The 12,369-nt window shown below is 28.3% G+C and overlaps 1 protein-coding gene across 2 annotated transcripts; it reads right to left on the reverse strand.

The window, feature by feature from the left end:
* Nucleotides 1-7,655: 7,655 nt before the first annotated feature.
* Nucleotides 7,656-11,180, reverse strand: LOC113870723 (serine/threonine-protein phosphatase PP1 isozyme 3-like). 2 transcript variants are annotated; one of them, XM_027507156.1, is made up of 4 exons: nt 10,885-11,180; nt 8,689-9,248; nt 8,373-8,591; nt 7,656-8,155 (listed from the first exon to the last, which is right to left on the reverse strand). In XM_027507156.1, the coding sequence occupies exons 1-4, from the start codon at nt 11,057-11,059 to the stop codon at nt 8,129-8,131; spliced, it is 981 nt and encodes a 326-aa protein (XP_027362957.1). In that variant the 5' UTR covers nt 11,060-11,180; the 3' UTR covers nt 7,656-8,128. The 2 variants fall into 2 exon arrangements, with proteins under 2 accessions (XP_027362957.1, XP_027362956.1); XM_027507155.1 differs by having other exon boundaries at nt 7,872-8,155; nt 8,368-8,591; nt 10,885-11,061.
* Nucleotides 11,181-12,369: the final 1,189 nt, after the last annotated feature.

A 12,369-nucleotide genomic window follows, 5' to 3' on the forward strand; every position in this document is an offset into this window, starting at 1 on the left:
TAAATTAATTCAAATATGTGCTACAGTATTTTACAAGGAACATATGCAGTGGCATGAATGGAACCTAAACCTCGAGTGGGGTGTTGTAATGTTTTGCTAGTTCCATTAGCTCTCAGCGATTTAACTCACTGCTTTTTCTTCACTAAACTTTCATTAATTAAATTATTTGTTTTTCTTTTTAATTTCACTGATCTCCGATCCATGGAATAGATAGAGACAATTATTCACTTTTATAGTTTTTTTTTAAATAAAAAAAAAGAAAAATTATGAGGAAAACTCTCATGAGTGATCCGAAACATAATCCATCGAGGTAACAGGAAGATTTGAAGATTTAATCCCGAAGAGACGAAAAAAAATAAATAAGCAATCATGTACTTCCATTATTTGACTCAATTATTCCAGGTATTAATCGGTAATTTTAAAAGGAAAAAAAAAACAAAAGGATAAGAGAGTACTTAAGGTACCAATCGGTGAGCTCAACTTACGATAGACTGCCGTAAAACTCCAATTATATTAGATAAATACACTATTATAGATACTTTTTGTGTTTCTTTATTAAAATAAGGTTTTATTTCTAATATGTTTAATACAGAATGCAATAATGCTTTTAAAGAAGAATATTTATAAAAAAAATAGAATATATATATATATATGTAACATAACAGGTTACCGAAATTCGACACTCAATCGGATCAAAGTAACTTTATGTCACCACGCTTGGTCAGCTTGACAGTCTTGCCCAACTTAAAACCAGTTCTACTTAAAAGAGCTCAGATGGATAGAAAGGGGTTGAATTATGCGTAACTTTATAAGAAACATCTCGGATTAACTCTCACTCACAAATTTTAATTTTAAAAAATAATTATTTAAATCTTATAAAAATATCTCATTTTAGCATTTGAAAAAACAGTTGGAAAAGTTCTGCTTCTCAATGTTACTAGTTGGTCGCAATTATTGCTTTGCCGCCGTTACGTTGCGCAATCCAGTTAAAACAACCATTCCGAAGGATGATTGTGTGCGGGCAGACATAACGGCGCCGAGAAAATCTAATATGTCAACGCACCACTCCATCGCTCTCGTCTATATACACCATCTTTCATCCTTTTGTAAACTTCAATGGCCACCCTCCACAATTTCACTATTCTAAATTTCAATTTATAAAATCAAAGATACAGATTAAAATAATCAACTTGGCAATAACTTTCATTTATTCTGCCATTTTTTCTCCTTTAAGGTTGGTTAATAAAAAAATTATATTTTTAATATCATAAATATTATTTTAAAATGGTTAAAATTAATCTTTAAAAGTTTATTTTGATGAAATAATTTTGAAAAACCTTAAAAGCCAAAAAACCAGAACAGGGATGAAAAAAACCTTCCGTCGATACTAAGTTAAAATATCTTAACAATAAAGATTCGCTAACGATACGGAAGAAGTCTTTAATTGACTTGAATAACAATAGCAACACCATAGGTTGAATACGCACAGATTTAATCCCCTTTTCTCCGGTAATATAAGTGAATAAAGATTTGTCATAATCTTTAAGAAAATAAAATTATTCAAAATCTTAAAAGATTATGATTTGACGACGGCATCTGCAACTGCGTATAAATGATCATGCTACAATGTATGTTATGTACTTTATATTTATCGTGTGGATTGATAAACAGTTTAAATAATTTATTGTTTCCTTTAACAGGAAAAAAAGAGATTGACATCAAAATTAAAGAAATTGATATATGAGGAATTGTTTTTGCAGATTTTGGATAACAGTGAGATTATGATCTTTCAGTATTTAAATAATACATACGCTTCAACCGTCCTTAGTAGTAAACTAATGTTATTAATTGGAGCTAGCCCAAAGGGTAAAATCATAAAGTACTTGCTTAGGTTAGATCTTATTTTTTACTTATCAATAACATTTTATTGTATTTACAAAAAATGTGATAAATAATACTAACTTATTAGAAGTAATTGATTTTGCTTACTAACAAAATTTCCCGTTGATTTAACTCTTCTAAAATAAAGAGTTGTTATAATTATATACATTTAATTAATTTTTGAAAGATAAATTAATAATATTTTATCAAAGATAAAAAAAAATGTTAACAAAATTAAGGGTATATTTGGATAAGCACTAAACAATTTAATTAGGTATTTATTCAGTAAGTTTTTATGATATAAATTTGCTTAAGAAAATAATTGAAATAAATTTAAAATATTTTAACAAGTTATAAAAAATATAAAAATAAAATATAAATCTCAAATAAATGATAAGTTGTTTTCATAACTTTTTAAGATATTCCTTAAATATATTGACTTTTTAAAAAACTATCTATATTTTAATAAATAGTTTTACATATGAATATACAATATTAATAATTTAATAAAATATCTATGTTTTAAATATGTTTAATATTAGAAATTACTTCAAACTTGCATAAATATTGGGCGCATATCATACTTATTTTTATAGTTACCTCCATTAGATATAAGGGAAGATTATTAGCTTTATTTATTATAAAATAAAATAAGAGAAGTATAATAATATTATAAGAAATGAGTCTTCAATTTAATTTCGTTTGGCTTGAAAATTAAGATTTGAAAAATAATCCGATTTTAAAAATGATTTATATTTTCTTAATAATTTAAATATTTTCATGTTTTTTCAATTTAACAATTTAGAACACTTTATGTTGGACGTGAACACCCTACTTACCTATTGAATAATACCAAACATATGAAGGCTTATATAATTTGTTTACAATAATCTTGGCTAATTTAGATTATTTTTAAATTTGTACGCATATTATAAAAAATATTTATTTTATTTTACTCTCCCTGGAATGATTTAACATTTTATGACAAATATAAAGTAGCGTTTGTCTTTGAAAAATTACCATTCATGCCGTCCTAGAGGTGCAGTCAAGTCATCCGTACCAAGTTAACGAGTAATCATAAAGATGGACGTCACCAGTAACTATGCTCGTGAAATCTTTACTTCTAGAAACGAAGCTCGCACCTTTTTCTATTTTTTCAATATAATAATTTGAAATAGTTAAATAGTATTTAATGATCGGAACTCAATAATGAACTACAACTAATTATTATCCACCGCGAATAAATTTACGCCTTGTTAATGAAAATATTTATTAAAATAATAGATGACATGTAAGTAAAATTAAAATAAAATTTAAAGAATGCCTATTTTAAAAATACAATTTAAGATGGCATAGTGTGTTTTTTTCTCTCTAAAGAAAGTAAGAAACCATTAAAAGCTTATCACGGCATGGAAATTTTTAACTCATTAATAGATTATAAATTTAAATGCTCACTTTTAAACGGGAAAAATTGTAGGAATTTATTTTCAATAAACTTTGTGACCATTCCTATATCAAGTATTTCAATTTTATATATATAATTTAAATTCAATTTAAATAATATTTCTTAAAGTTATAAGATTTGAATGTATATTTTAAATTTTAACAACATATCATGTTAATAGACGTAGTTACATAAACATGATATATCTTAATCTAAATATTTTTTATTCACTTAATTTAAATATTTTGTTTTCATACACTTTCTCAAATTAAAATGTCTTATCTCTTTATTTAATTATATATTTAAAAAATAAAATTTTGATATATAAAAAAATGAACATTAGTTATTAATAATAAACACATTTTATGATAATAATAAAAAAATTTATTATACCTTTCTTTTTTAGCATACATTATTTTAGTTTTATTTAACAAAATATTATTTTAACACATATTTTATTTGTCTGTTGACTGAGCATTCAAGGACTCAAAGTATGGCGTTGGAAACACTTTATACGATATACCATGCAGTCGTTTGACAGTGCTATACTTACGCAAGGACAAACATATGAAGATATTCCTTTGACCATAATTATATTCCAATCAAATAACATAAGAGAGCATGTCAATGAATTTTTAGTTTTAAAAAAATGTTTAGTATTTCTCACTTGGGATCTTCTAATTCACACATTATCTTTATCTAATTTTAATTTAGTAATACTATACTTTTTTCTTACAAACAATGTATACACATCTTTATATTTTAAATTTAATTTCCAATACTATACTGTTTTGAACCGAATTTTGATAAACTAAAGTGTGGGGAATACTGGCCACTGTATCGCCCCAAATGGTCTTCCGAATTGTACTCTTAGTTAGCATTTATTTATTCTACTGTGAAGCATATCAAACTAGATACATGCATCTTTCATCAAGATGTTTGTTTTGACATTTTAAATTAAAAATTTAGTATTTTAAAAATAATGTTAGATTCGTACATTTGAGCTGCTTTGTTCTAGAGTAATACGCGTTTTCTCCTTGCAATCATCTTCCATATTTGTTCCATTTTTTTTTATAAACAAAATTTAAAGTAATTTCTTTATATAATTTTTTTTCAATTTTAAACGAGAATGTATTAATTATATTTTTGAAAATATTGATAACATATTTTTTTTACGGTAACTTAATGTTAAAAAAAGTTAACGTTTCATTGATCGATTTATCGATTTAAGGACTTGATGATACAAATATTAGAAATTTGACAGAAGTTGTATGATTTTTTTAAACTTATTTTTTTCTATAATATTTATTTATAATAATAAAACTTATAAATTTTCATAAAGTAACAGTATCGAACTTAAAATAATCCATAAAACGCAATGATATTTAAAATTAATTATTTTTAGACTTTTAAAGGCTCGTTTGATAAAAAAAAATTAATGAGATATCCAACTTCAATGAATTATTTTGCCAGAATTATTCATAATAATAAAAAAAATCCTCTTAACCATAAAATAAATCATTTCAAACGATAGATATTTTAAGGAACAATTAGTGAAATGAAAGTGAAAACAAAAATAAAAGTTATAATGAATCACACAATAACTAAAAAGAAAAGATAAAAAATATATTAATAAAATATATGAATTTTTTTTAAAAAATTATCGTAAAAGTAAAATTATTTTAAATAAAAATGATTTAATTATAAATTTCTCATGCATCAATCATGCGTCACATCAATAGGAATTAGATTTGTATTTAAAATTACTGGTATAATTTAAAACTCATGGGTGTAATTGAAAACGTAAGTATTCAGCAGTCACGAATGAGGATTTAAAAGCAAAATGAGAACATAAGAAAAAAAGTAGAAGATGAGAATGCCAATTGTCAAACTCAAAGCTATAACAAATTAAAATCTCTGAAAATGGAAGTAACATGACATTTAGCCAATGTCTTGATTCGAAAAAGCGCGTCTCATGAATCATTGGAGTGTAATGGTTATGGAGCAAAATTTCTTGGCAATTGGCTTTGAGTAAGTAGGACATCCTTCTACGCGGTTTCGCATCATCAGCGTTCCATGGGTCAGCCCACAGGAAATGGTGAAATATGACTCTGACGTTGACATGCTTTTCTGCTAGTTATTATATGCATTATTTTATTTTATTTCAATTTTATTCGTTGAGTTTAATTTTACTTTATTTTCAGTATACTGTTTTTTACTATTAATTAATTAAAATAAAATTTTAATATTATTTTTATATAAATTCTTATAAATCACATAATTTTTTATTAATATTGTAATCCATGATTGAATGACTCAGTGTATTTAAATTAAATTTTAACTCATTTAATACTTAAATAATAAACGATATCTTATAAAATTATAGGTTATGATAAGTAACATTTACAATTTTAGAGATTTAAAATAATATTTTACTTAATAATTACGTATTGCCTTTCAAGGTATAATTTTGATTATGAGAAATTTTTACCGATAATATAGTACATTAAATGAACAATTTAATTTCTATTAGATTAAATTCATGAATTTTCTTTTTTTTCTCTCTCTCTCTCCCTCCCTCTGTATATATGTGTGTTTTTGCATAGAATATATTCCGTATTCAGTTTTAAAAGTTATTTTCTCATTTTAAATTAACTACAAATAACGCCACTGACAAAGTAATAGTGTCTTTTTTGTTTACTAATAAATGTAATATTTTGAGTTTTTCGTTACCGTGTTTTTCATATTGCGTGCATACCTCTTGCTATACACAATTTCACTTTCATTTTTACTGTGGCTTTGAATTCCAGATAGCATTGTATCTTCAGGAGCTCTAGATTTTGTTTGATTTCCTTCTAAAAAACATTTTTTTAAATAAAATATAATATAAAATTATGTATTATATTTTATTTTATAAAAAACCATTTTTAAAAGAAAATCAAACAAATCATTAAGATATGTTTGATTTCTCTTTTTAAAACTATTTTCAGTTTTTAAAAATAAATTGTAATACAAATTTGTAGTACAATTTATTTTCAGTCTTTATTTCTCTTTCTGTTGATTTTTTTCGTAGCCTTTCTACCCCACCATCATTGCCTTCAATCCGTACTCTCTCTCTACTCCTTCTTTCCTTCGTTCCTCTTCTACACGTAAAAAAAAATTGTGAGAAAAATTAAACAGAAACAAATCCAAATTCTACAATAAGATATAATTAGTTTTTACAATTTAATTATACAAAATTAAATAAAAAGGTTATAAATTAATTTAAATATATGAGAAAAATTTGTCATAATTTATTTTCTTTACTACTAGTACTTATTATGAAACTTTTTTAAGTTATAATTAATTTATGAAGCTTATCTAAGCTTATTCACATTGAATCAAATCTCTGGTAAGATATAATTAATTTATACATTTAATTTATGAAAATGTTAAAAAAATTTATAAAAAAATAAAGTATTTAAATTAATTTAAATTTATAAAAAATTATTATATTTTATTTTTTCTAATGTAATTACTTATTACGAGACTTATCTAAGTTGGCTCTAAATTTTCGTTTCTACAATTCTATAGGTTGGAATTTATCAATCAACCTATACATATAATGAAGAAGAAGTAAAATCCTAATTTAAAGGTTGAAATTGTGTGAATCAGTGTTTGTTTGCTTTTTTGTTTTCTCAAGTCAACTTGGTTTTTTGTCAACAACCGAGAGTGTGATATAAAGAAAGTGCTCTGTCTAATTTGGATACTGACTCTGGAAGGCCCAATTTTGATCAAGGAGAGTAGGGGAATAGGTATGGTATGTTACGTGGACTATGCCGTAACAAAATAAAAATAAAAATAAAAATAAAAATAAAAACTGTTAACTAAGCAATTGAAATGCTTCTGATGCTGAAAGGAAAAAATATTTTTTTAGGACCAAATTAATGATACTTAAATTTGACAGATTTATCAAAACATATGACAATAAGATATGATATGCTATGTTTTGCTGCACTTCCAAAATAAAGTCAATTTTATTCTTTCAATATGACAACCACTACCCTGTATACTTCAAACATTAAAATAGAATATTACTCATCAATTAATTAATGAGAGTTATGATCAACAAAAGAGATTTCTACAGTCAAGTCCATAAAGTGGAAAATATGGAGACAGCGTTAGAAAAGAAAATAGACAAAAGTTACCGACTTGTTTGTTTGTGTTTTGATTTTTAATTTACTGTTTTTAAAGACAAAAAAAAAGAAAAAAAAAAAGAGAAGCTCGGATGAGGAATTTCAGTCACCGAAGACAAATTTTCGGAAGTAATGAACAGTAGAGAAGCCAGTAGGTCAATAAAGAGTCCTCACAATTATCATTGCATATAGTATTTCAGTCACCGAAGACAAATTTTCAAGATAAAAATTTGACCTTTGCAAAGGGACAAAATCATAAACCAAAACAACTGAACACCAACTCTCAATGGTAAAATTTAAATTCCAAATGACAATCAATTTATGCTGCATTAATTCATTATAATACAAAGGAAGATAAGGATAATAGGGGAACCGAAAGAGAAGAAAAATGACACCTCAATCCTCCATTTGTGTTTGACAATAATGTACAAGGTGCCGGCAGAAGAAAGAAACATTCAGCTGTCCCTAAAGGGTAATGCAGAGATAATATCATGTAATCTTCAAAGCTCCTGTTTTATGTTCGTAGTTGTGTTCTTCCTTCACACTGAAATGAACAGGATTAACACTTCTTCTAAGTCAACTTTGGCTATGTTCCAAACATTTACTGATTGAAGTCATGCCCATCAGGTCATGCTTTAGCACCAAGAAATGATCGCTGGAAGTCAGGAAAAACAAAAGAAAGGTGGTAAACATCACAGCCCAGAATTTGTCTTCATAACTTTCAGATAACTCCAGCACTTAAGATAATAGTTTCGGGACAAGCCTTTAAGTATACATATTTGTTTTATGATTTTATCCTTTTTTACTACATTAGTTTTTAGCATTATTGCTGAAACATGTGCAAGTTCTGGATTCAAGAAATCAAACTATACCTTGGCTTTTGCTGGAGTACTAGTCTTGGGTGCAGTTATGCTCCCAAAGCTAATCTTAGTCTTTTTATCCGTAGGCTTCAATATTTGAAAAGAGCACACAAGTGTCTCACCAACAGCCATCATAGCACCAGCATTGTCAAACTCCTCACAGTAATTAGGTGCCGAAAAGATAGTTACAAGTTGTCTATTAGCAAAGAATTCATATCCATCTTCCACAACCTACACAATGAGATATAATCAGCATACTAATTATACACTAGGATTTCTAGTCTTAGATATTATTATAATTGCATAATTTAAAAGTTATTGAAAAAACCTGGTGAGCTCTACAAATCAAATCAAGATCATGCTTCTGAAGGAATTCTGTGACCCTATCAGCACCAAAAGTATAGGAAACTCCACGTTCATTTTCTCCCCAACCTCGAACGTCACTACTAGGATCAGACCATAGAAGATCACATAGTAGACCAGTTTCAGGTACTTCAGTAGGACGTGGCAAAGTCCTTATCTGACTTAAGCTGTGTAACTCAGGAGAGAGTCCACCATGCATGCAGATTATCCTTTCATCAATGAGAGCGGCCACAGGCAAGCAATTGAAACAATCTGTGAACACTTTCCAAAGCTTGACATTAAATCTTCGTTTACACTCATCATAAAATCCATAGATACGGTTTATAGAAGCACATTCATGGTTGCCCCTCAGAAGGAAAAAGTTTTCAGGATATTTTATTTTATAAGCCAGAAGGAGACATATTGTCTCTAGACTTTGCTTCCCACGATCAACATAGTCCCCTAAAAATAAGTAATTAGAACGAGGAGGGAATCCACCATACTCAAAAAGCCTCAGAAGGTCTGAATATTGACCATGAATATCTCCTGTTTACATGGTGAAATGAAACAAGACATTAGCTTCAATCTTAAATTACAATATATAATTTTCATTTAAAAATAAAATTGGCAACAAAACTATTGATTACAAAATAAAATTAAAAAACTTCGAGCAGTGATTGAATATAAAAGAGTTTTAGTTTATATCAGAATTACGGTTAATTTATAAAACAAATCCTGTCACTACTTAAGTTTTAACTGCTTGATGATGACATTATGGGGTCATAAATTGGGAAAAACTTCTGTAGTGAAGCTAATACTTGAAATAAGTACACATGGATGTTAAAAATGTGGTATGTGAAACAGACACTTCGTTACATATAATGCAAAACACAATTCCTCCTAGGGAATTAAGACTTAAGACACTGCTGTGAGTCAATAATCGATTGGAATGAACTTGGATTAAAATCAGTTGGTGAGAGCTCTTCGACAAAATTAATCTTTATTAAACTAGCAATATATCAGTAGAAAATTGAAATTTGAAACAAGCATGAAGTACGAAATGTGGAAAAATCTTGCAAAAAGTGTTCAGAAAAATGATAGCAAGCAGAGTAAAGACAAAATAAAAAGGTAAACAGAGCATGAATGACTCAACCGTAAGCAGAAAACTTATGTCCCTGCAATATTTTTTTTGTATGTTACAAATCTCCATATCAGTACATATCATTGTGACAAATTGATAAAATAGAGTTTCTTGGCTTGTGCACAACTTAAATTATCTTAAGAAAACAAGTCCCATAGGTTTCTTTGAACATAACCATCAGCAATTAAGCTAACAACGAACACACATGTAAAGAAATATACATAAACTTGTTACAATTCAAGTATACAATACTTGGTTTTCCGGTTGAAGCTGCATGAAAACATTTCGGACAACAATTTATTGACGTGGAATACTGGAATCAGTAAGTTATACTATAATAAAGTGTATACCAAGTTACCAACAGACTTGGCTTTTCAATCATAGTAAATTAAGGTACTTGAATTACAGAGAGATCAAATTAATATTTCATTATTTACAAGTGAAAATATGTGACACATTTGCTAGGACCATTGACGAAGATAATTTCATTTCAACTCTGAACAAAATCATACACAAACGCCAAGCTATAACCCATCCGGACAAAGAAAAAGCTTCATACAGTAAGTAAGCTTTGAGGATTTTTCAAGTTGAATTGAGCATACTTTATGAAACAAATGAGAAGCAGGGACAGTTTAACATTCCCAAAAACATAATTTAACATTAGTTATTTTCTTTCAAAACGTGCCTCTTTTACTTTAATATGATAAATACAATGAATTTCAAAAATCTAATGTAGACCTCATTATTTAGAGCCCATATCAGAAATTAAATATTCTAATTCGAATTAACACGAATTGTTGCAAATTTGATCTTCACTTCAATGACAATAACTTTCTCTTATCCTATAATCTAAAACAACTTTAGACCACAACTGTTCTGTATGGACAGATTTATAGCCTTATGTCAGACATAACAATCCCAAACACTGCAACACCCCCCCCTAAAAAATAAGTCAAACCCGTGGAATGATCACAAGACTGACATGATCATATAACAATTAAATTGACTAAGAAATAGAAGGCAGGGTTGAGGAAAAAATACCACATATCTTAATTGGTGCCTCGAGTTCCAAGAGGTTGGGCTGCTTCATGAAGATATCCTTGGAGACAACACAAAGTTGCTTGATCTCTGACTCAGAAAGCTGCACCTGCTTCCCAGGTCTAGCTCTGACTTCAAGCAGCCTATTGATGATACTATCAAGAACCCCACGTTCCATTCTGAGTCTTAGGTTTCAAAAGTCAAGATAAGAAGCAGCAAAGTGAAAGGTAAAGAGGTAACTAAGGAAAACGGACAACAACAGTAGTTCGATGTTGTGGGTTGGTGGCTGTATGATCACTTTCGAAACAATAAGGAGAGAAGAAGTGGCTTTAAGTCAAATAGGAAGACCCTTTATATTATTGTTCTTCTTTTTCTTTCTTTATTTATTATTTTGGGCTTTGTTATTAGGAGAGCTTAAGGAAGGAATGAAGAGCGTTGAAAAGTGAAAAGTGAAGAATATATTCGAACGAGTAGAATGAATTCAGTTGAAATTGAAAAAGAAGAATAAAGTGGGAGAGTGGGGAGTGCGTTGCGGTCCCTTGAGTGGAAGGGAACTAAACATATCAAACTGGAAGACAAAAATATACATGCAAAGATGACGCGGTTTGAATCTGCATAGATTTGGCAATTGCTTGTTCCAGCATCATTCCTCCTCTCCTGCCAAACTAAACAACTCTATTGCTTAATCATCATACTAATTAATACTAATCTCCACTCTCCACCAATCTATTGGCCATGTTCGTCAACAAGTAAATTAAGTACCTAGCTACGTTTCCTCCCATCAGAGTCACCCAATTAGGTACAATATGTCCGATTAAAAAATATTTATAATTAAATTATAAAAATATATAAATATAAAATAAACTATGTGTAACGATATATAATTTTATTCTTTCTATAAAGATTCGTGTGTAGACATACTATATTTATACCAAACTTATGGATAGATGCTAATTAGTGACATAATTTATTTACACTAACATACACAATAATTGTTTTCCGTATGTAAATTGGGTTTACCCAAAAAAAAAATATTGTGTTTGCACATATTTTAATTCCTTTCATATTTGATTTCGCGATGTTCATATTTTACAATATAATAAGAAAGATTGCTTTATGAAAGACGAAGAAGAACATCTTGATTGCCAGGAATCGTGGGCTGGGCTGTGGGCCGCGTTTCTGGAATCTATAACGAAGTTTAGAGTTTGTATTGTGATTGGCATTCTCTGAAACGAATTTTGTGATAAGGTAAAATTAGGTTAAACAAACCTAAGAGAATAATGGCATAAAGCAAACTTGTAGGAATATTAAATAAAGTGGAAAACATGATAACGAATTTTTAAAAAAATGCTAATTGTTTGATGATTTTGGCAAAATGACTTTTACACGTTGTACCATGGCATATTTTTGCCCTGTTTGTGGGTAGGGCTGTTTTGTGATTCAATGCTGGGTTTTGGGAATTGGGGTAACTTGAAGGTCGACCAAAAC

Source organism: Abrus precatorius, unplaced genomic scaffold (assembly GCF_003935025.1).
Source record: "Abrus precatorius isolate BTA unplaced genomic scaffold, Abrus_2018 Scaffold7, whole genome shotgun sequence".
Lineage (NCBI taxonomy): Eukaryota > Viridiplantae > Streptophyta > Magnoliopsida > Fabales > Fabaceae > Abrus > Abrus precatorius.

Bases quoted from the DNA above. Each gene is read 5' to 3' on its own strand.
- LOC113870723 (XM_027507155.1), bottom strand. From the start codon at position 11,059: ATGGAACGTGGGGTTCTTGATAGTATCATCAATAGGCTGCTTGAAGTC. The intron at 9,249-10,884 runs GTATTTTTTCCT...CCATGTAAACAG, and splicing joins GGCACCAATTAAGATATGTG to GAGATATTCATGGTCAATAT. The intron at 8,592-8,688 runs GTTTTTTCAATA...CTCATTGTGTAG, and splicing joins TGATTTGTAGAGCTCACCAG to GTTGTGGAAGATGGATATGA.